Raw genomic sequence first — 19,386 nt, 5'->3', positions numbered from 1 at the left:
AGAAACCACAATTTGGGAGTGAAAGGTAAAATTAGAGAGAACTCAATAACTAACTTTGCCCCAAATTTATAAATATTGGTATGTATACAGCTCCTTACAAGGAAATGAGCCCTAAGATACATTGTCTTCCTGAAGATGCCTTTGTTTCTTCCAGGCTATACTTGGAACAACCTTTTGCCTTTCAGGGGGAACAGCTCTTCTTGTTAACCTTCCTCTTAGTGTTCAGAGAAAAGCTTTCAGACAGAAAGGAAGCCACGCCCTCTTTTCCACTCCACTCTCTCCCTTGCCATTATACAATACCCTGGCCTATGGGTTTGCTATTTCAGGTAATGCTTGTGTACTTTTACTGTGTTTTAAGTGAAATGAAAGTAGTCATAAGAATATGTAAGTGAAATGGGGAAGACTAAATCCCAGAACATGACTCTATTTTAGAAATGCAATGCCCTCATTTAAAAAATAGCAACTGCCCAACTGGCATGGCTCAGTAGTTGAGCGCTAACCTATGAACCAGAAGATCCTGGTTCGATTCCCGGTTAGGGCACATGCCTGGGTGGTGGGCTTGATCCCCAGTGTGGGGCCCTCTCTTATCGTTGATGTTTCTATCTCTCTCTCACTCACCCTTCCTCTCTGAAATCAATAAAAATATATATTTAATAAAAGAACAAAACAACAATAGATCTCAGAGGGAAGGAGTTGGGAGGCAGGAAGAGATTAACCAAAGAACTAATATGCATATATGCATAACTCATGGACACAGAAAATAGTGTGGGGAAGGCCTGGGATCGGGCTGCATAAAGAGGGAGGGCCGGGGATAGGAAATTGGGGACAACTGTAATACTGTCAACAATAAATTTGAAAAAACAGTTATCAACTTTCCTGGTTACATGCAAACAGTCTAAGACGTTAGTCTTTCTCTACATGTGTATTATTTGTTTTTAACACTTAAAAATAGTAAGTAATTAGAATATTATTCTTTGAAAGAAATAAAATCCATACCACCTACCTCCAGTCTAGTCTCTTCTTCCATAAAAAACAAAGAAACATACAAACAAAAAAGTAAGAGAAAAGACATTACCCTTTTGGAATATGACCAAGTACGTCTAATCCATATGTATTTTCCATATCGGTATAATAACAAGCAAATGATGCAGCAATAACCTGTGTGGTTACATTTGGAAAAAAAAAAATTACTAGTAGCCTTTCAAACACCTTTTTAAAAATTAACGTTGAAAGTAAACATTGTTCATGGGTCCCAGGATTGTCATGAATGATGTAGCAGTTATACAGATTTTTAAAAATTAGGAAATTTTAAAATTCAAAGAATACTTCTGATATTTGAGAGCACTTAATTTACAGTCTCGAAAATTAAATGGCATTATAATAATACTAGAGGCCTGGTGCATGAACTTTGTGCACTTGGGGGGGGGCAGTCCCTCAGCCCGGCCTGAGCCCACTCGCAGTCTGGGATCCCTCACTCCTTACTGCCCCCCTGCTTACTGCTCCTTAATGCTCAGCTGGCTCACTGCTCCTTAGCGCTGCTGCAGAGGGAGGAGAGGCTCCCGCCACCACCACTGCACTAGCCAGCTGTGAGCCTGGCTTCTGGCTGAGTGACGCTCCCCCTGTGGGAGCACACTGAACATCTGCATTGAGCATCTGCCCCCTGGTGGTCAGTGCGCATCATAGTGACCAGTCGTTCTGGTGGTTCTGGCTTTTATTATATAGACTAGGGGCCCAGTGCACAAATTTGCGCACCTTGAAAGGAACTGTGGGCCTTGAGGCTGCAGTAGGCACAGGGGTGGGTCTTGGCCCATCCTCCACAGCCCCGCCTGGCCCCTCCTGCCACAGCCCCCAGTCCCCTGTCTGCCAGCAGCCCCACTCTCGCTGCTGCCGCTCCCACGCGCTGACGCCCCCTGGTGGTCAACACACGTCATAGCAACCAGTTGTTCGTTTGTTCCACCCTTTGGTATTAGCTTTTTATTATGTAGGATTTTTTTTTTAATGTTTTACTCTACTTAAACCCAATTATGTCTAATTTTGAAGAGGAGAAAAACAGACTATAGGAGTGTGTGTGTGTGTGTGTGTGTGTGTGTGTGTGAAGTTACCACAATCCAACCTTAACACTTGTCTCTTGTGACATGAAGGGATGCTTTAGAAAATAGCATGTTTTGAGAAATTGCATTGATATTCCTAATAGAGATTAGTAATCAATAATGTGGACAAAAAGGGGCCACATGCTAACCTGACTAGCTCAGAGAAAGCCTGCGAGGTGGCCTTGCAAACTCAGAAAGCTGAGGTAACCACAAAGGATGGTCTGAAATTTAAACTTTTTTTTTTTTTAACTAAAAGCAGTTTATGGTAGGTAGTCATGTCCTAGGCTGGTATCTTCCTTGACAAAGGTCAATATTTACCTTAACTGTACCTCTCAATACTGCCTTTTTGCATCTATGATAACATATCGTTGGAATGTCAAAGTAATTTTCCTTTTATCTGGACCCCTCAAAGAACAGGCATGCTCTGCGGAAATCACAGATCCCTCATTGTCACTGAGTTCATTGTTGACTGTGAACTATCCTATACCCACCTATGTAAAAAAGTAAGTATGTCTATCCTTTTACTTTTTATCCAATCCCAGAGGTTTCCCCACTTTGCCTTCTCCCGCCTCCCTACTCTATCACCAGTGGACTCCATGTGACCCACGGACATCTCCTCTTTTGGCTGTAATGTAAAAAGCAAGGTGAAAACTTTGCAGCCAGTGTCACTCAGGCCTCTCAGCCGAGCACCAGCTCCCAGGAAGCTCCCCCTTTCCATACTCCCCCATCTCCAGTCTCTAGGTTTCTCTTCAGTGCTCCTTAGATAAAATATGTCCAATCAGCTACGCTTCTCTTGTTTTTCTTCAGGCTGATTGCGCAGTATCTTAGCTATAAATCCCGTCCCTGGCATGAGCAAGGGCACACAGCCTCCTGTTATGCCACAGCCTCTGGCCCCCTCTAGAAATGTCTCCATATTCAAAGCCTTAGGATACATGTTGTTGTACTTTAGTAAAAACAACCAGAATATGAGAAATGCTGTAATAACTGAAAACATGTGTGTGTGTCCTTTTTAAAATCAGTGACTTCAAATGTTTCCTGGTCTTACATGAATGGATAGCCACACAAATGAGACATCTTTATGACAGGTAGGAGCAGCTGTGAGTTACTGTAGGCAACATGGTGAACCTCAGCAGGTCACCCCAACAGCTGGCAAACATTGTAGGGCAGAATGCTAACTGCAGATGTCACACTTACCAAAACCAAATCGACAGGAAGGACGGCTTTAATTTTCCTTTTAAACTGCTCATTTAACTCTTTCACCACCACAAGCACCACAATGCTCAGCAAGGATAAGAGCAGGGCTTCCAGGCGAACAGACTTGATGTTCTCAAAGACATATGTGTAGATCTACAATGAGGAGAAGAAATACAAAGAAAATATAGGGTCACCTACACTATAACCACCTCTGACTCCAAATGAACTCAGTGATGTTTACCAAGAAATCTTAATGGCTGTAGGACGGGAAGGTGAGGTATAGATGGGTGGTCAGTGCAAAGCTCTAATTCGCTGCTTTGCCCTTGATGCTTGTAGCGAACTCACGGGTTGCTTCTTTCTGCATAAGAACACTATGTATGACTTCGCCTTCCCAGTCACTTCAATGAAGAGAGATGCTCAAACTCATCAGTTACATGGAGACTTACTGTTAAGTGCAGTGACAGGATTTCATAGGCTCTGTGGGACCCCCCACTCTTCCTCAAACCCGAGAATCAAATACAAAGGAGTTAAGCACTGGTATTTAAATGATATCAGATATTTGGTTTAGTGTAAAATATTAACATGTTCTCAGTCATTCAATATTTTATTTACCTTTTTATTGCCACATGCTTTATGCCAACCACCGTGCTCAATTCTAGGTCTGCAAAGGTGAACAATTTAGATGAGCCTCAGCATTTATAGAGCTAAATAATCTAGTGAGTACATTACCAATTAAAACAACAAATTAGTTCATTATGGTGCTATAAACATAGAAGGTGCACCTGAAGCATATGTGTCTTAGAGGAGTGAGTTAGTGGTCAGCAGAGCTGTCCCTAAAGAAGATAAACAGGAATCGGCCAGGTGATGGATCAGAGAAGTAATGAGGGGTGTCTCTTTTGCCTAAAATACATAGAATGTGAGAAGACTGTATGCCTTCCATATATTTATATGTGTGTGTGTGTGTGTGTATTCTTTGTTTTTATTTGAGTGTACTTTCCATTTTTATTTATTTTTTTCTTACAGTTTACTTTCAATTTTATTTTGTATTGTCTCAGTGTACAGGTTAAAGTCAAAGAAAGAATCTTAAAAGCAGCAAGAGGAATACAGGATTGGCATGAAATATGCAAAGGGATGAAAAGCAAGGTCCTATAACCTGCTACAGTTTCTATCCCAAGCCACGATTGAACCAAGCTACAGATGAGCTTTCTGTTTCTCTCCCATTCAATTTACGCTGTCCATTTTTCAGGGCATATTAAACATTCCTAAAATTCACAATAGAAATATCAAAATAACTGGGGAGGAGATGTGGGCTTTCAACAAACCACTATGTATTCTTGACTCAGAAATCCCAGATTCACTCTCCACATCTAAATCTCATTCGTACATATTTAATTGTGACCTCATCCTCTAAAAAAGAAAAAGTTTCATGGGCTCTGCTTTCCTTCTGACTTTCTAATCCCCTTTTATTAACATTCTTGGTTCCTGCTTTGCAGCCTGCAGGAGTGTTTAAGTGAGAAAAGTGCTTTGCTTGTACTGCAGAGATGGGGTTGAGAATGAAACTGTTTTCCAGTTCTGAAACTCCTTGTTTTTAAGGAAGGAGATAAAACTTCCAACAAGGGCAGTCAAATAGGTTTCCAAGCTTGCCTTGTGCTCTTGGTGGTCCGGTCTAATTAGCCTATTATGCTTTTATTATTATAGATAGCCCAAGTTTCTTTAAGATGGAAATATCTCAGTATTGTAATGAACCAAATCCTACTTCATGAAATACACACCAAAATATATATGAACAAAGACATATGGAAAACTCACGTAAAATAATCCAAGTGGCCTGGATATGTAAGGTATTTTCATTCCCAAGAGATACTTGACTTGTGAAGTCACAACATTTGTGGCAGCCCCAGTTGTCATTGCGCTGATCACAGGCTCCGTGAACAGGAACGTAGCACTGCCCAGCTGTAGGGCAAACATGGCCACCTAAGGGGGCAGAGCACAGGAACTTTCCCACGGTTGCGAGACAGTTTAATATCCAACACGTGTTCGCTTCACACAGACAGAGAGAACTAATGGAAAATTGGTTCTACAATTTTAGGTGCTCAGTCCCTTGAGTTTTCTTGACAGCATAACCAGGTTCCAGGACTCTCAATGTTATTGGGAACAATCGAAGTGTTTCGATTAAAATGAACATGTTATTTTTTCCTGAATATTTACTTCACTGTGTTTCTCTTTTCTTAATCATACATGTTACCAAGAAACTCTAGAAAATCGGTTGATCTATGGGGCTCTGTGGGGAAAAATCAAATTTGCATGATCATACTTGTAATTATTTTAAAAATCTAAAATGGCACCATGACTGGTGCCTTAATATGGTTGAATCTGGACTGGCAAGACAAAAAAAAAAAAAAAGAACTATTTTTTTCTTCAATGAAATAGCAGGAAACTCCTTGGGAGCATGTGTTTTGAGTAACCATAGGGGATGCTAGGAGTAAAAAGGATTAACTACTTTAATTCTTAGAGTAGGACTGAAAGCAAGGGCAGGGACTTAGGCTAAGGTAGGAATCCAGTCAGGAAGACTGAGTTGGTTTTAATGTACAGAACTGTACATCATTGTTTAGAATGGCACTTATGTGACGCCATGCCAGTGCAACTAGCTTTGTCAAATTTATCATCGGCTGAGACACTGGTGCCATTTCAATTCAATCCATTTGTTAAGATGAACCAGGAATTTTTGTAATTTTTATTTTGTCTTTTTGGGGAAAAAACTCTTTCCAATATTTTTTTTTCTAGAGAGGAATTAAGCTTTCCCCTCTTATCTGTGTAGGAAACCAACTATCACTCAAATATTTGAATCCTAAGAACAACCGAAGTGAAAACAACTCAGTTGGTGAGCCAGGGTCCCAAGCCAGAAATGAAAAATACTTTTTAGAAAGTTTGTTCTTAAAAAGTCAAAAACTACTTCTCTGTAACTTCAATATATTAATTCTAACTCATTTACTCAACCAGTACTTATAGAGTAACTATTCTCTATACCAGATCGTATTTCCATAAAGACAGAGCACATCTGTCCCTTATCCATCTAAACAGACACACCCATGAACATGAATAAAAATAAAGCTCCAATTGCCTTTCCTTTGCCACTTCATCCCCACATCTCAGTACCACTTACCTGAATCACACCTCCCAAGAAGGAAACAGATGCAGCGATACCAATCCTTTCCATCTCAAAGTCAGATAAGCCCAGGATGCTTGTGTTACTTTGTTTGGTGAGGTTCTGGCTACTCGAAGGGACAAGCCGTTCCACTGCATTGGCTGATATTAAGGATGTCAAGGCACAAGTGCCTAAAAAGGGGAGGTGGGGAGGGGAATCTCCTATTAGTAACAGACTCAATAAATATTGTTGAAGTCCACCACTGAAGTTGAATCCACACTGTAAAACCAAGTTAATCTATTAGAAACACTCTCCTCTGCACCCCCATTACTCCAACCTTTGTTCCACTCCATGGAATAAATAGAAAATCACCTACTTATACACATATTCCTTCAACATACAACCACACCCATCTACCTGCTATTCCCTTCTAGACCATATACATCCCCATCTCTCGGTAGACCTGCACAGAGAATATCCTCAGTGTAGGGATTAAGATCATGGACTAGACATAAATCTAGCTCTTCCATTTTTTCTCTAATGTGACAAAGCATATTACTGTGAGTCTACATTGCCTCGTCTGTAAAATGGGAGTCATATAGCTACACTTCAGAGTTGGGGCAATATAAATAAGATGATAAATATAAAGACCCCAGTACACCCATTGGCTAAATATGAGTTCTTTGTATGAACCTGAAGCTCTTTACCTACTATGCTTGCTCTTCTATCTACTTGTGCAAACCCTGTAGTCTTTCAAAGTCTGGCTCCAATCCCATATCCATAAGGATCCATTTCAGAACCTGCAAGCCAGGTTTAATCATTCTTTCTGTGCTTTCATAGGAGAGTAGACCTTTATTACAGTATAACAACATGCTGAGCTCATGAAATGATTAAGTATACCGTTTCTGTGTAATGTAATTAAAGTTCAATGGTATTTCCCCAAAATTGTCCTGGTCTCACACAAATGTGGGACCATTTTCAATGTCTTATTGGGTAGCAAGTACTAAGCCAGACACTGGACATCAATCATCTCATCTAGTTCTTACTATAATCAAGTGAATTTTTTTGCATTTCAATATTAAGAAAGCAGCAGATAAACCTTTAAAACTTTGCCTGAGCTCATGCAGATAACAAACAAAATATAAGACATACACCCAGGACTAACTCTAAAGCCCATGTTTTTAAGCATCTCGTTCTATTACCAGACCTCTATACTTGTGACAGTTCACATTATACTTGGTAATGCAGAGCTAAGTAAGCTAAAAGATATATTAATTAAAGAGCATTAGAGATTATAGCTTAGAAGAAACCTACAAGATCAATTATGTGGAAAACACTTTTCAATATTTAAGTCACTAAATTTTAGAAATTCCTACCTTTATCCCTCAAAGTGCTTATTTTCTACATTTCATTGTAAAATCAGAACATTTGCCTCCCTTTTATGGGCTTTTTACAGCTAACACTGCAAAGAATCTTTAACAATAAACTGGTAATTTAGCAGTAGTTCACAACATGTATCGAGTGGCTAGGCACAGAAAGTGAAATGTCTTAGCTAATATTTGCTGAGATTTTCCATAGTAAAGGTAGAAATGTAATCAACAACTAATGATCACTTCTGAGGTCCTTTTCTTCACAAACACGAGAGGCATCATCAGAAAGTATTACCTGTGACAACGTGACGTCCCATTCCAAAGATGGCATAAATGATGGCAGGAAAAAAAGACCCATATAAACCGAACACTGGGTGCACAGATGAGAGAATGGCAAAGGCCAACCCTGTGAATGAAGACCATTTTATAACTCAGAATGTAGCCCATTAAAAAGCAAAATGAATATTGGCTTACTTAGTAACAAGATAAGCCATAATTTTATTATTCTGTTTGCTCAATGAGAGACTAGCATCATGGTTCCAAACAACAGAGAATTCACTCATTAGTTTATATTTCATTTCATGTCAAATGTTTGGAGTACTGCTCTTTGTCCTTGGCTACAAAGATAACTACATGAAAATATTTGTGCAGAGTGTCTTCCTGTAGAAGTGTTAACATCACACCAAAATATCTTCGCACACTTAGCAAAGCATCTTCACGTATTTTTTTTTTAAGTTTTTGTTTTGTTAATCCTCACCTGAGGATATTTTCCCATTGATTTTTTAGGGAGAACAGAAGAGAGAGGGAAAGACAGGGAGAAATGGATATAAGAGAAACACATCGATTGGTTGCCTCCTGCATCCTGCACGAGCCCCCACCAGGGCCTGGGCCCAGACGGAACTTACAACCAAGGTACGTGCCCTTGACCAGAATTGAACCTGGGGCCCTTTGGTCCTCAGGCCAATGCTCTATCCACTGAGCAAAACTGGCTAGGGCTCACATGTACAATTTTATTTGCCTAATAACATCTGTGAGAGAGGCAGGATTTATAGCTTTACCACTGACAGATGAGAAGCCTGACATGAAAGATTACTAAGGCTGGGGCACAAGAGCACACATTCAAAGTGGCCTCATTGTCTGGTGACTGGCTGGCCTAAGATTGTGTATCTCAGAGGCTGGGCCAGTGTGTGCATGCATGCAGTTCCCATACCTGGACCACATGAATATAGTCATTTAGGTACAATTTCTTAGAGTGAAAAAAGAATCAACTTTGATTATTCAAAAAGTAAGAAGTAATTCATAACTACTCATTTTTATTCCTAATAGATTCTACTGTCTACATACTTTGTATGTCGCATGCACATCAAAAAAATGTCCTAGTGTGTCAAAATGACTACTAGTATTTAAAGGTGACCAAAATAAACGTGATCTTGTTTGTGGCTGGTCCTTGGCATTAAACAGCTAGTTAAGGTCCTGATAAATCCATTCAAGTCTATATACACTCTTCTCCATGTTTAATAAATAGCTGTTCAATTCAATAAGAGCAGAATTACAACTCTACCTTTCTTAATTTGGGGTAAAATTGCTGCAAGTGCTGATGGATATTTGTATTACCTCATCAAACTTAGATAAGAGCAAAAGCAACACAATAAACAAAAGTATAAAGGAATGACACAAAAAATGAGTATTAGGTTAAAGGATGTCCAAAAAGGAGAGGAGAGATTGGAGGGAGAAATACAAAACTTAAGATCTTTAATGGCTCATTATTTTTAAAGACAAAAAATCATGTATTGGTAATGCAAGCTTGTTATGACTACTGGAAGACTTTAAAAGATGCAATATTTGGGAAAAAATATTTTGTAGGTGCAATAATGGTTAATATAGTAGAGGAATAGAAGAGACTCTATATTCCCACATAAATCTCATCAGTAGTTCCAGGGCCTGTGAACACTGCCAAATTCCCAAGGGGCTCTGAGTGTGAAGTTGGACATTAACCGCAAACACCCCTTACTCCTCAGACCCAGGCTGCAGTGAGAATGGCTTCCGTCGACATAGGATCTGACCCCTGACCAAGAAGGAGCGTGAAAGCAGGTAGGTAGCTCAGACTCTGCCTCTGCTGCTGCTATAATCTCTTGGCTGAGATAGCTAGAGTGACACTGTCGCTACTGATGAGAAAGAGAATTGTTTATCACACAGAAGATGATGTTTCATATTTAAGATACAAATATTTTACTTTCAGGACAGTATTGTCTACATTTACACAATAGCAATTTATTCTGAAAATCAAAGGACATTGGAGCTGCAAGATTGTTTCTAGAACTTGAGAATCGTGCAGAATTATAGAGAGAGAGCCACTGCGCTGAAGACTTTATACTTTCTTGTCTTAGTGACCTCACTATAAAGAGGGGAGGCAGACTTAGAGGCAGGCAGTGGTTTCACTTCCCTCAGGCATAAATACAAGAACAGTATTATTTTATAGACTGTAGTCTATGGTTATGGAGCTTCAGTTACTACCCAGAAAACGACAGCTCACACAACTCAATGGAAAATCTATCCCGTAGAATTCACTGCCCTCACTTGTCAATCCTGTTTGTGAAACAGCCTTGAGGAATAGCTTCTGGTCAAGATGGCGAAATAGGTAACCTCTATGCTCACCTCCTCCAACGTCCATATCAAAATTATAACTAAATTATAGAACAATTCTCATTGAGAACTAGCTGAAGACTAGCGGAAAGGAATTCCTATAATTAAGGATATAAAAAAAGCAACATCAGGACCTCAAGACTGGGGGAGAGGCAGAGCAGGCAGGTCCCACATCCCTCGTGTGGAAAATAAGGACTGAGAGTGTATCACAGATGCAGAGGTCCTCCCTGAGAAATGTAGGGTCCCCGTTCCACATCAGGCTCCCCGATCTGGGGCATCAATGCCAGGAAGAGGAGTCCCCGTAACCCCTGGCTGTAAAAACCAGGAGACGTCAGTCAAATACAAAGGGCTCCCATAAATGAAGAAACTGCAGGTCTTAAAGGGACCATGCACATACTGACTTGCTCAAAAACTCAATCACTCTAAACCAGCGGTTCTCAACCTGTGGGTCGCGACCCCTTTGGCGGTCGAACAACCCTTTCACAGGGGTCGCCTAAGACCATCCTGCATATCAGATATTTACATGACGATTCATAACAGTAGCAACATGACAGTTATGAAGTAGTAACGAAAATAATTTTAGGGTTGGGTCACAACATGAGGAACTGTATTTAAAGGGCCAGAAGGTTGAGAACCACTGCTCTAAACTTTAGCATAGTGGTAGCAGTGCAAATGGCTCCAGGAACAGACAGAAAGAAACTAAAATGACTAACTTCAGGGCAAGAGCTAGAGGGTCATGGGTTAGGAAAACTCTATCGAGGGTGCTGGAAGGCACTGTAGTTTCTTTGAGGAAAGTATCAGAAAGAGAAATTAAGTAAATAATCCCATTTACAATTAAATCACAGGTATTATGAATAAATGGGTGTGTGTTCATAGGTATTTATTATGTATTTTATTATTTATTCCAAGGTGGTGAAAGACCTGCACTTGGAAAACTATACAACATTGAAGAAAGAAATTAAAGAAGATACAAATAAAAGGAAGCATATACCATGCTCGTGGATACGAAGAATAAACATTGTTAAAATATTTATATTACCCAAAGCAATCTAGATTCAGTGCAACTGCTATTAAAGTACCAATGCATTTTTCACAGAATTAGAATAAATAGTCCTAAAAATTATATGGAATCACAAAAGACCCCCAATAGCCAAAGCAATCATGAGAAAGAAGAACAAAGTTGGAGGTATTATGCTACTTGATATCAAACTATACTACAAGGCAATAGTATTGAAAACAGCATAATACTGACATAAAAACAGACACATACGCCAATGAAATAGAGTAGAAAGCCCAGAAAAACCCCATGCCTAAATGATCAACCAATCTATAACAGAGGAGATAAGTATATACAATGTGGTAAAGATAGTCTCTTCAATAAATGGTTCTGTGAAAACTACACAGTTACATACAAAAATGAAACTAGACCACTGTCTTAAATCATATACAAAAATACATTCAAAATAAATCAAAAATGTAAATGTAAGACTTGAAACCATAAAACTCCTAGAAAAAAATAGGCAGTAAATTTCTTGACATTGCTTTTACTGATATATTTTTTTATGTGTCTCCCTAGGCAAGGAAAACAGAAGAAAAAAAAATAAACCTATGGGACCACATCAATCTAAAGTTTGCACAGTGAAGGAAACCATCAACAAAACAAAAACACATCCTACCAAATGAGAGAAGATATTTGCCAATGACAGATCTGAGAAAGGGTTAATATCCAAAATGTATAAAGAAAACCCTTTAACTTTTACAATCTAATATGCTTCAGGAGTTCCCACTTATTGTTCACCATGTCATTAAGCTGCCCTCAGGAGTGCAATGAAGCTCCGCTTCCACACATATGTTTCTGTGCCAGTAATGCCACACATTCGGCAGAATTATAAGAACATCCATCTTTTCCCTTCTACGGCAGCATAAAATTTTCATGGTGTAGGAACAGAATTCTAGTGATCCCTTAGAATTACAAGCTTAAACATCCTCATATTGCTCCTCAGTGGATTAGGTTCTTTTTTCTTTTTTGTAAATATATATTTTATTGATTTTTTTACAGAGAGGAAGGGAGAGGGATAGAGAGTTAGAAACATCGATGAGAGAGAAACGTCGATCAGCTGCCTCCTGCACATCTCCCACTGGGGATGTGCCTGCAACGCAGGTACATGCCCTTGACCGGAATCAAACCTGGGACTCTTCAGTCCGCAGGCCGACGCTCTATCCACTGAGCCAAACCAGTCTCGGCAGATTAGGTTCTTATATGGCAAGTCATGCATTGTAGGCCTCCACTCTGTCTCAATGCTTGAGTTTTCAGTTAGAAACACAGAAACTATTTCCCCCCAAGTGGTCACGCTGGCTAGAATGTGAACTAAATACTCTCTAGACCAGAGTCTTATACTGCTTAGCTTGCCATCCATGTTGGTGGCATGTTTTAAGTCAAGGACCTTCTCTAGAATGTTTGCTCATCTTCAAAATACATTCAGTAGAGTGAAAATAGGTATTCGTTTCTATTGTTTGTTATGAGGCAAGAACAAAAAATTACCCCTTCTTTCTTCTAAGTTCTTGAAGAAAAGGAGCTTATGATTGCCAATATTGTATTCACACAAATGAAAGGTAATAATATATAAATGCCTTCTTTACTTTATATTTTGTTGTAGTATTTTCCTTGTATCTTCACCTTTTGAGTCTAAAAGGTGCAGGGATGATAGCTAAATGGAAAAGTAATTTGAAGAGGAGAATATTTGAACCTTCCTAAAGAAATGTCTTCTATTATTAATAACACTAGAGGCCCGATGCATGAAATTCGTGCAAGAATAGGCCTTCCTTCCCCTGGCTGCCGGCACCAGCTTCCCTCTGGCACCTGGGACCTGGGCTTCCCTTGGGCCACCAGCAGGCACCCAGGACCCAGACTTTCCTCATAGCCCTGGCTTCGTACAGAAGGATGTCCGGTCTAATTAGGATATTATGCTTTTATTATTATAGATTGGTATTGTAAATGTCTAGTTATTTTGGAATTATAGAGTATAAAATATAAACTATAAAGTGTTGACTTTGTAATTTAGTCCTGACTCTATCACTTATTAGGCATGAGGACCAGGAAAAATTATTTAATTTTCTAAGCCTCCATTTTCATATGTGGAAAATGGAGGAGACTGCTGTCTCTTGGGATTTTGTTAGGGTAGGGGAAGATAATGTATATATGGAGCTTAGTACAATACTCCTTACAGCAATGTCATGATATTTCACTTTTCTTATCTCCATAGTGGGTAAGCTTGAGCAACTTTGAAAAGATTGTTTTTAAAAGAGGAGGTAATTTTAGAAGAATGTGTCTTTCGTTGCACCAACAAAAACATTTAAGTTCTTTCTAGTGGTGTAGACTTGTCCAATCACTGGTAGACTTCCAAGAGAAACAGTAGCCAGATCCATAACTTTAGGAGACACAAGGACTGAATAAACTTTGTGCTTTTAATCAGTTGGGAGCTGGCCAGTTTTTCCTCATAACTAATTAAATACATAAATCATAAACAAAATTTCTCAAACTCTATAGAAGCCATACAATTAACTACTAATGACTTACACGTAAATGCTATCACTAATGACATACCACAGGTATTTTATTATATCCCCAAATTTCTTTATTAACCTTATATTTTACAAAAGTGAAAAAACAAACTGGTTTTAAATATGTCTTTCATTTCACATTAAGTTAAAGCAAAATAAATTTATAACATATACTAAAACTATGAAAAAGCCCTTGTAAATTAATCACCTAAGTTTCAAAGTACGTGATAGTGTCTCCTTTGAATAAAACTGACTAAAATGAAGACTGGAAATAATCTAACTTTATTTTGCATTTTTTTGAAATATTACTATGTTTTGCTGTTGACAAAATTGTCATTAAAAATGTAATATAAGACTATTCAGAAAAATGTAATCCCATAAAATATGGTATTATGGATCTTAAAGCACCAGTTTCTAATCACATTAAAAACACAAATACACAAACAAGTTTGTTTCAACTACTAAATAATTCAATTAAACGAGTGCATATAATGTAATGGTAGGGATAATAGTTCAAGGCAGGGAGGTAGAGAAACTGCAAGGAAATATAAATCTACAAAGTCTGTGCTGAGGAGTGTTCCAGATTCTCAAGGCTGAAAAGTTAGTTCCTTTCCTTGCTACAGTTAGTAAATTATTACCTGAATTAAAGAAATACAATGAGTATATCTTTAAGGAACACACACACACACACACACACACATACACACACACGTGTGTGCACACTAGCTAACTAAAAACTTTCACCAAGAGAAACACCTATCTAAATCCAGGTCATTTAGAATCTGCCTTGGGAAAATTAAAATAAGACTTCTCACCAGTTTAAATTTCTTATTGAGAAGTAAATACAGTGCATAATGTTGTGACAGGATAGTAAGAAGCAAGGAAAATTCTTGGGCAAGTGGAATAGGGAAACTGAGATGAGAAAATTAAACAAGGCCAGTTTGGGCAGCTTGCAGCTAGCTTGTGAATCACAAGACCTTATCTTCCCCAACCAAGGACACTTGAGAGCAAATAGCTAATCCCTCTCCTCCCTAACCATATAATACATAGCTTAAATCACCCTGGAACTGCTAAGGCAGAGGTGGGGGGGGGGGAGGGAGAGAAGGAAAAAAGGGGGCATTTTATCTCACTCACTGAACAAAGAGGTAAGCAGTCTTGGGACTTACCAGGTAATCTCATGAATTCTGGGAAGGCTACCACAAAGTAAAAGGGGGACCTTGAAATCCAGTCTGTGCCCAAGATATCTAGCTGAGGAACCCTGAAATCTGTAGACTGAAGGTTATAAAAATCCCTTGAAACCCCACCAGGCATGCACTTAGATTAGCTGGGTGCCCAGTTATGTTTCATGCCAAGTATAATTTTAACAAATTTGCTTGCTTTGCTTCCTTAATAAATTTGCTTGTTACAACATTGCTGTCCAGTGTCACTCATTTGAAATCTTTCCTGCAAGATTGACAAGAGTCCCGTCTGACCCAGGGGGCTGTCTGATAACATCTTTCTGGTGTTCTATAACAATGTGATACAGAACTAAATTGGCATGTACAATCAATATTGTGGGGGAGCACGGGAGACTTAGTTGGAAAGTTTGTAAGGAGAAAATTACAACCTAGGTGAGTTGGCTGAAGGCAGCCACCCCTAATTGTTCCTTAACCTTTCCAAACAAGTCTGTGTGTGTACGGACCCTTGGGTGTTTACCGGAATCTTTATGCTTAATCTTTAGACATCCTTGCTTAAAGGCCACTGCAGACGCATGTGTCCTCCCAAGAATGCTTATCCTTATTTTATCTAAAAGTTAAACTTTAGCTCAAAGTGCTGTTACCATAAAAGCCTGAAGAGGCAGGCAAACGAGGCTGTCTGGTTCCTATAGCCAGACAGTCCCTTAGCCATCTCTTTCACAGCAATCATGTGTCAGCGTAATCATTCATCCATTGCTCAGAGTCTGCTGGTCAGCCCCAGCACAAAATAAGCTCTAAGGGCATACAGGATTCTCTATATATTTATACAGATATTCAGTATTAAGTATTCAATGTGTTTATTTTCCTCAAATTAATTAAAAATTCATTGCATTAGCTAAATTGTAAAACTGAGGTCATAATACTCTTCCACTAAAACAAAGTGACCACTATTCTGCGTAAAACAGGAAAATCAAATGTAACACATTACCTTGTGTCACCTGTTGAACTGCCAACATGATCCCAGACACAGTATCTGGAAGCAAGTTTTCTTTCAGATTGTAATGTAATGCCCATTCCAAAATCGGTAGCCGCCTTCTACACCACTGTTTAAAGCCTTCACAATGGGGAGCCTTCACCTTGCTCCAGAGCACACTTTTCTTTTTCCTCTTTGCCCCTGTCATTTTTCAGATGTTCTCTTGCAGAAGTAAACTTTAGACAAGAAAAAAAACTGCTGCAGAACAATGCCTTTCAATGCAAGGCTCCAATTCTTCCGTGGTTTTCAATGTCAAAGCTATCCAAAATATAAACCAATAAAAGAGAGAGGCAGGTAGAGAGATTAACAGGTGAACTTAAATATATGTGGCTGGGCTGTTGTATTATTATGGTGCAGCTAATCATTCTAGATAAAAAATAAAGATTAAAACCTTGAAACCTTATCTGAATGAGATGGGGAAATGGTTCCTGTTAGGATAATATTTTTCCAATCTTGGAAAAGAAATGAGTTTAGTGTATAGTTGGTCTAGAGCTCTCTCACCAGTAAATTCTTGTATATGCTCTGCAGTCTTAAATGTTTGGCTCTAATCCCATGACTAATGTAGTTCTGGGCATGTGTTGGAAGTAGGCTGGGTCACGCTAATGAAAACAGAAAGCATTCAGCTAGCTGATCCCTCCCTATAAGCTATGCAAAAAGATAAAACTTCCAGAGGGCTCAGTCCTGCAAAATAAAATCAGAGAATTTTGACTTACCTCTTTGGGAAGTACTAGTATACGTTTTCAGTTCTACAAAATTCAGAAACATAAGAGATAATGTCCTTATCATTTTTAGTTCCTGGGAGACTAAAAATATTCATTCATTCACTAACAGCAATACTTACATTTGTATTATGCTAATTCACTATATAAGCAAATAATTTCAGAAGCTATATTGAATATATATTATTGAGTATATTGAGCATATATTATTTTTATAATCCAAATTCACAATAAAGATTTTTTTCAAAACATATCTAGGTCATAAATTCAAATCGATGCTGACAAAATAAGAAGATTTGAAAGCTTGACTGAAGTCACTGATCAACAGCAACAATTCATTTAAATGTAATAATTTAAATTTAGTTTTTAAACTCTGTGTTCCATGTTAGTAACAAAGAATTCATATAAGCAGGATTATTAGAATTGAAAAGGAATCTGTATTGAAGTACCTAAACAGTGCCAGCAATTGTGCTAAAACGTACTAAGACCAGGAGGGAGCAGAAATTAACTTGATAAAATACTTTTGCAGTTTCTCAATCAAAAGACTCCTAAAAATTTTGAATAAATCTTTCCTTAAAATCTTTTAAGTGTAAATCTGGAATTCCATTTCCAGGGTTTTTTTGTTTTTTGGGGTTTTGTGTTGTGTGTTTTTTTGGGGTTTTCTTTTTTGCAATTTCATGTACTTAACACATTATTTAAGCATGCCAAATTCCTTCTCCAGAGCATGGTATCACTCCTACTTATGATCAGCAATACCAAAAAACCTTTCTGAAGAAATTTATTCACACCCATAAGATGATCAGAGAATCTTTGACCCAGACCATAAAATTCAAAAGACTAAAGAATATGTATGCAAAAGTTTCATTGGCTAAATTTAAAGTTCAATACTATGTATCATCTATATGAGAAATCTGTTCCCAAATGTCTAGGCAACACCGATATATATAATAAAAAAACACAAACTTATCTTTGACCTACCATGTGAAAGTACAGAAAAATTCCTCTTTCTCAAATATTATTTTGATTACAACTCTAACATGTTTGATCATTCAGTGTTCAATGTCAAACTTAAACTCATTAGCACAAGCGTGAGACCTCTCTCCCCTCCCTTATACCCCTCTGATTAGCTTCCCATCAACTCTATTTAACCCAATAATTATTGATTGAAAACCACATACTGTTAGACTCTGTGTGAAGTTATCTGAAAGAGGGGATATATATTGTCTTTATTGTCTAGGAGTTATTTAATTAAGGAAATAGGAAAATGTATAACTCACTCAAGGCAGAATGGGATAAATAAATAATCAAGTCACACAGTAAAGCTATGGAAGCTCAGAGGAGGGACAATTACGGTCCCACTGAGAAAAAGCCTTCGCACACTGCATAGACCCTCTGTTCCAGCAGATAATTAGGCTCACCCTCTGCTGCATACTCGCCCTCCAGCATAACGCTACAGCAATTTCCCTAGCTCCCTGGTATTTCTCCTTGTGCTAAACATTTATCCAATCCTTACCTCTTCCATGAAACTTCTGGTTTCCCCACAGTTTTCTTCTTGCTGCAAACCCAACATCCAGGTAGCCCTTAAGCTATTCGTGGGTGTACAGCTGCGCTCCTTCTCACTGTCTGTTGGTTTTCTTCCTTGAAATCTCCTTCATGTAATTTTAGCCAGTCACGCTGGTGAGATTGTAAATTCCTTTCGAGGAGAGATTATTCACATAACTCGCTTTGCCACTTTCCTAGGACCTAAAAGAAGGTTCTGCAGACGTAGGACCCACTCAATAAGAATTAACACATGAATGTCCCTACTCCTGAAAGTACCCAAGAATTATTTAGTCTATTTCAGCCTGGCTCCAGGCTATGCTGTTAGAGGAACAGGAGACTAGGTGGAGAGAGAAAAACAGTTAGAGATAGTAATGGGGAAAATAAGGACTCCTCCCCATTCAATCACCATGTAGGGAAAGGTCTATCTCTTTTCAACACAATTCCTTTTGCTACTATTAGAGAATGTGGATAATGGAAAGAGGAGAAAGTAGATAGTGAATGCAAGAGAAAGGGAGGAGACACAACAGAGAGAGAAACCTCCTGGGCTGGGGTTTTAGAGAGTTTTAGAGGTTAGCATGTAAGAGCCTCTGGAGCAATTATGAAGTATGAGATAACTGCGCCAGGCTCAAATGAGGAAAGAGTCTTTAAAGAAATATTTTTCAGCCCTGGCCAGTGGGGCTCTGTTGGTTGGGTGTCATCCCATGCACCAAAGTGTTGCTGGTTTGATTCCTGGACAGGGAACATGCCCAGGTTGTGGGACCAATTCCCAGTTGAGGGGGGGGGGGGGGCATGCAGGAGGCAGCTAATGGATGTTTCACTCTCACATGGGTATTACATTTTCCTCTCTCTCTCTCCCCCTTCCTCTTTCTCTAAAATCCATTTTTAAAAATCTTTAAAAAAAGAAATATGATTCC

At 38.8% G+C, this 19,386-nt stretch overlaps 1 protein-coding gene across 2 annotated transcripts in view; it reads right to left on the bottom strand.

The window, feature by feature from the left end:
* Positions 1–16,785, bottom strand: part of SLC26A7 (solute carrier family 26 member 7) — a 43,200-nt gene extending 26,415 nt beyond the window's left edge. Inside the window, exons 1-6 of one of the 2 annotated variants that reach the window (XM_081111548.1) lie at positions 16,167–16,785; positions 8,095–8,205; positions 6,448–6,620; positions 5,094–5,258; positions 3,285–3,437; positions 1,076–1,158 (exon numbers count right to left, since the gene is read on the bottom strand). In XM_081111548.1, the coding sequence (XP_080967674.1) occupies positions 1,076–1,158; positions 3,285–3,437; positions 5,094–5,258; positions 6,448–6,620; positions 8,095–8,205; positions 16,167–16,359 (878 nt within the window). In that variant the 5' untranslated portion in view covers positions 16,360–16,785. Of the gene's footprint in view, positions 1–1,075; positions 1,159–3,284; positions 3,438–5,093; positions 5,259–6,447; positions 7,093–8,094; positions 8,206–16,166 lie in introns of those variants that run through there. The other variant, XM_081111549.1, reaches the window with a different exon arrangement.
* Between the last annotated feature and the right edge of the window lie 2,601 nt (positions 16,786–19,386).

This window comes from Myotis nattereri, assembly GCF_964212035.1.
Source record: "Myotis nattereri genome assembly, chromosome: 17".
In the NCBI taxonomy this organism is placed as follows: domain Eukaryota; kingdom Metazoa; phylum Chordata; class Mammalia; order Chiroptera; family Vespertilionidae; genus Myotis; species Myotis nattereri.
This window is presented reverse-complemented; position numbering and strand designations above follow the sequence as displayed.